This window comes from Phaseolus vulgaris, chromosome 11 (assembly GCF_051622355.1).
Source record: "Phaseolus vulgaris cultivar YP4 chromosome 11, ASM5162235v1, whole genome shotgun sequence".
NCBI classification, from domain to species: domain Eukaryota; kingdom Viridiplantae; phylum Streptophyta; class Magnoliopsida; order Fabales; family Fabaceae; genus Phaseolus; species Phaseolus vulgaris.
Genome location: NC_143508.1, coordinates 30,443,281 through 30,447,577, shown reverse-complemented (window position 1 = coordinate 30,447,577; position 4,297 = coordinate 30,443,281). Strand labels below are relative to the sequence as shown.

At 48.1% G+C, this 4,297-nt stretch overlaps 1 protein-coding gene across 1 annotated transcript; it reads right to left on the bottom strand.

Annotated features, from left to right (window-relative positions):
* Window positions 1-2,217: 2,217 nt before the first annotated feature.
* On the bottom strand, window positions 2,218-3,309 carry LOC137839383 (uncharacterized). The gene is made up of 2 exons (XM_068648503.2): window positions 3,020-3,309; window positions 2,218-2,935 (listed from the first exon to the last, which is right to left on the bottom strand). Exons 1-2 carry the CDS (start codon window positions 3,307-3,309, stop codon window positions 2,218-2,220), a joined length of 1,008 nt encoding a protein of 335 aa, XP_068504604.1.
* Between the last annotated feature and the right edge of the window lie 988 nt (window positions 3,310-4,297).

Here is a 4,297-nt window from a genome sequence, read left to right as displayed (position 1 = left end):
GTTCAAGTAGCTTATGATAATGTGTACACATCTGAGTATATTAATCAATCAATTTCGTCGTTAGTGTTGACTCTTCCTGACATGGGACAACAAGCATAACCAAAGTTTAACGAAACTAACCTTTGGTTGGACCATTCACTATAGTCTTTATGGGCTTGCGTTCAAAGGCGACTTACCTCGAAGCCAACAGGTGTCGTCTTGCTTGGCGCGTGCTCGGACGACTGAGCTATACAACTAAAAATCATTCTCACAGGGCGCTTGCACTTGGGTGACCAGCAACTCCTGAGTTGTCCTACACTAATCGCATCATTCACCTGTGCCACTAGCTCAACCCACATAGCTTCTATATTCGGGTGTCTCTCACACACCGGACTAGCTCATCCTACTCTGTGACAATTGGATGGCCTATCTATGCAACTTCACCTACCCCACAGAGCGCCTAGACTCGGGTGATTTCTTTCACTCCAGGCTAGCCCGTCTTACCCTGTGTTGGGTCAGGTGACCTATTTGTGCAACTTTACTCATCCCACAAAGCGCCTAGACTCGAGTGATCACTTTCACACTGGGCTAGCCTGACTCGTGCTGGTTCGGATAAGGCATCTACGCAACCTTTACCCACAATGCGACTTCACAAGGAAGGTCGATTTATCTGCCAATGGTAATTAATCGCTCACACGACCCTTTCTCAGAGAACCTCTCCAAGAGGGGTCGTCGCACCGTGCATCACAATCGAACAACAGGGATTAAAAGAAAACAACAATGCATCATAAACAACTTATTTCTTAGGTGACCTCGTTAAAAAAACCCTCTTTAAGGGAAAAAAAGTGTCACCCTGTAGCACCATATTTTTTTAACAACAATTAACTAAAATAAAATTTGAGATTAACAGTGTTCCACATTCGGGGGATGGGTCCTCCCTCCAAGGTTTCTAACCTGTATGCACCATTCCCGAGAACTTCAACACGAAACGACCCTTTGGAGACAACTTACCCTCCAATTGGTAGGGATGAGCTTTTCGCATTACCAAGTCGGATACCTAGAACTGTCGAGGTCTGACCTTGGTTCTTTGTCTCAACTCGACTCTTCTTTTCAACGTTTTCGATTTTATACGCGCCTATTCATGGACTTCCTCTAGCAAATCCAAGTTCATTCTCCTCCCCTCATCAGACTCTTCAGTGACAAAGTTCTGGAACCGGGAGAGCTCTCGTGAATTTCAACGGGAATCATAGCGTTCGTTCCATACACCAAACTGAACAGTGTTTCTTTGGTGCTAGATTGAGGTGTGGTGTGATAAGCCCAAAGAATCCGGGGAACCTCCTCCGCCCAAGCTCCCTTGGTCTTCTCTAACCTTCTTTTGAAGCCTCTGAGCATGAGCCTATTGGCTGACCCTATTGGATGCTTTACCGAGGCAAGTACCTGTTTTATGCCGAGTTTCGAGCATAACTTGTGTAGCTACTGATTGGCGAACTGTGTTCCGTTATCTGACACCAAACATTTGGGAACCCCAAAGCGACATACTATGTTCTTCCATACAAAGTGATGTACTTTGTGTGCGGTGATTTCGGCGACAGGCTCGACTTCAATCCACTCGGTGAAGTACTTGATGGCCAGAGGGAAAAAACCTAAAATGTCTATTCCCCAGGTATGGAATGGCCATGGACTGTAAACTGACCACAACTCCTCTGCTGGTGCGTGGTGCCAGTCGGCATGTTTCTAGCACTGTTCACATCGGTGTACGTAACTCCTGCAGTCTTCTTTCATCGTTGGCCAATAATACCCAGCACGTATGATTTTTAACACCAGCGCTCAACCCCCAACATGGCTTCCACAGATGCCCTCATGCAGCTCGCTCATCACACGGGCGCACTGTTCACCGCAAATGCAAATAAGAACAACGTGAGTGTACTAGTGGCGAAACAGATTACCATAAATCATCGTGTATTTCCCTGAATTTCCTTTTACTGCTTTGGCCTCTATAGGTTCATCAGGAAGTAGGCCGTCAGCCAGATAACGTTGGTAAGGGGTGATCCAAGTGTCAGCAGTTCTCCCCGAGGAGACAGTCACCACCTCCTCCCCGAGCACCTCCCATGCTCCTACCCGTGGTACCTTTAACGTTTCCTGAGTCCGCGAATGGTGGCTCCTCCCTTCCCAGGTGTTTATCAACAAGACTTCCCTGGTCGGCTCCTCTTCCGCCGTCCTAGGGTTTTTCAGCATTTCTTAGATCACCGATTTTTGCCTGTTCCCTTTTCCCAAGCTAGCTAGCTTAGGCAAGAGATCTGCTTGGGAGTTCTGCTCTCTTGGAACGTGCACTAGGTCGAACTCGGCAAAGGCGTCTTTCAACAATGTGACGTATCTAAGGTACGCCGCTAACTGCGGGTCCTTGGCTTGATATCGACCCGTAACCTGCTCGGTGACGAGTAATGAGTCGCTCTTCACTAGCAAGTTCTGAGCTCCCAACTCCTGGGCCAACAACATCTCAGCTATCAGTGCTTCATACTCGGCTTTATTGTTACTGGTTTTAAATGCAAACTTCAAAGATTCTTCAATTAGCAGGTCGTTGGGTCCTTCTAAGATGACCCCAGCTCTGTTGCCCTGTTGATTGAAGGAACCACCTACCGACAATATACACTGAAAACCTTTAGGGTCCGGGTTTGGGCCCCCAAACAACAATTCAACTACAAAATCAGTGTATACTTGGCTTTTGATTAGGCCTCTGGGCTCGTACTGAATATCGAACTTGGATTGCTCGACTGACCATCGCACCAAGCGCCCTGCTATGTCAGGTGTCTGCAGAACCTTGCGGATAGGGAGGTCAATCATTACAATGACGGTGAAGTTGTGAAAATAATGTCGTAGCCTCCTGGCCGTAAACACATCTGCTAGCGCGGCCTTCTCGATTGCCTGGTAACGCTCCTCGGGTTCCTGTAACACCTTACTGACAAAGTAGATTGGTTTCTAACTTTGGTTCTGATCATGTACTATCACTGAGTTGATTGCCCGATCGGTAATGGAGAAGTACAGGTGGAGAGGGACATCATGCACAAGTTTACCGAGCACTGGTGGGCTAGCCAAGTACGCCTTCAACTTAACGAATGCTTCCTCACACTCAAGGGTCCACAGGAAGCGATTGTTTTTCTTCAGACATTGGAAATACGGGTAACCTTTGTCTCCACTGGCAGACAAGAAACGGGACAAAGCCGCCATTCGCCCAGTCAGCTGTTGAACCTCTTTGACAGTAGCAGGGCTCCTCATCCTAATAAGGGCGGCACATTTATCTGGATTGGCCTCTATGCCTCTCTCAATCAACATGAATCCCAGGAATTTTCCTGCCTCGACCCCAAACACACTTTTCGGGGTTTAACTTCAGGTTGTACTTACCCACAGTCTCAAACAATTCCTCCAGATCCGCTACAAACCGAGGCACTGTCCACCAAGGAATCAATGCTCGGCAGGAGGTAGGAGTCCTTCGAGCAAGCCCTGTTCAGGTCTGTGAAGTCCACACACATTCTCCATTTGTCGTTGGTCTTTCGGACCAACACCACGTTTGCCAGTCATTCGAGGTATTGAATCTCCCTGATATGGTCGGCGTTCAACAACTTTTGTGACTCGATCTTGATAACCAGGAGCCTTTCCTCGTTGAACTTTCTCCTTCTCTGGACCACTGGCCAAACCCTGTTGTCCATAGTAAGCCTATGGCACAGGAAATCGGGATCTATCACTGCCATGTCGGCTGAAGTCCATGCAAACGCATTCGGGTGTCTAGCTATCACTTTGGCTATCTAATCTTGCAGCTCCTTCCCCATAGAGGCACCGAGCTTGAACAACTTTCCGAGGTCGGTGACTGAGCTCGGTTTCCAAGACTTCGGCTACCTTTCCCCCTGGGATATAGTAGCGGCATAGTAACTCCTCTTGTTCTTTAGACTGCTCCCGGCCGAGGTTTCATTGACCCTCACAGGCCGAGAAGCCTTGCTTTCCTCTCTCGACCTAGACAACCGAGAATGCAAACCGTTGTTCCTGGCTAAAACCGTTTCTTTAGCGTTGATGTGGGCAACTGCTCTTTGCGTGATTTCAGAAAAGGTTTCGGTCGGGTTCCTTATAAAGGAATCGCAAAACGACCCCGGGGTGACTCCCTGCTCGAAAGCGGACACCATGACATTCTCATCGTGGGTCCGGAGTGTCATAGTGAGAACCCAAAGCCGATTAAGGTAATCCTTCAAAGCCTCTCCTTCTCTATGGCGCACATTGAAGAGATCATACAAAACGGGGGGTTTGACCCGGTTTGCATGAAATTGTTCTC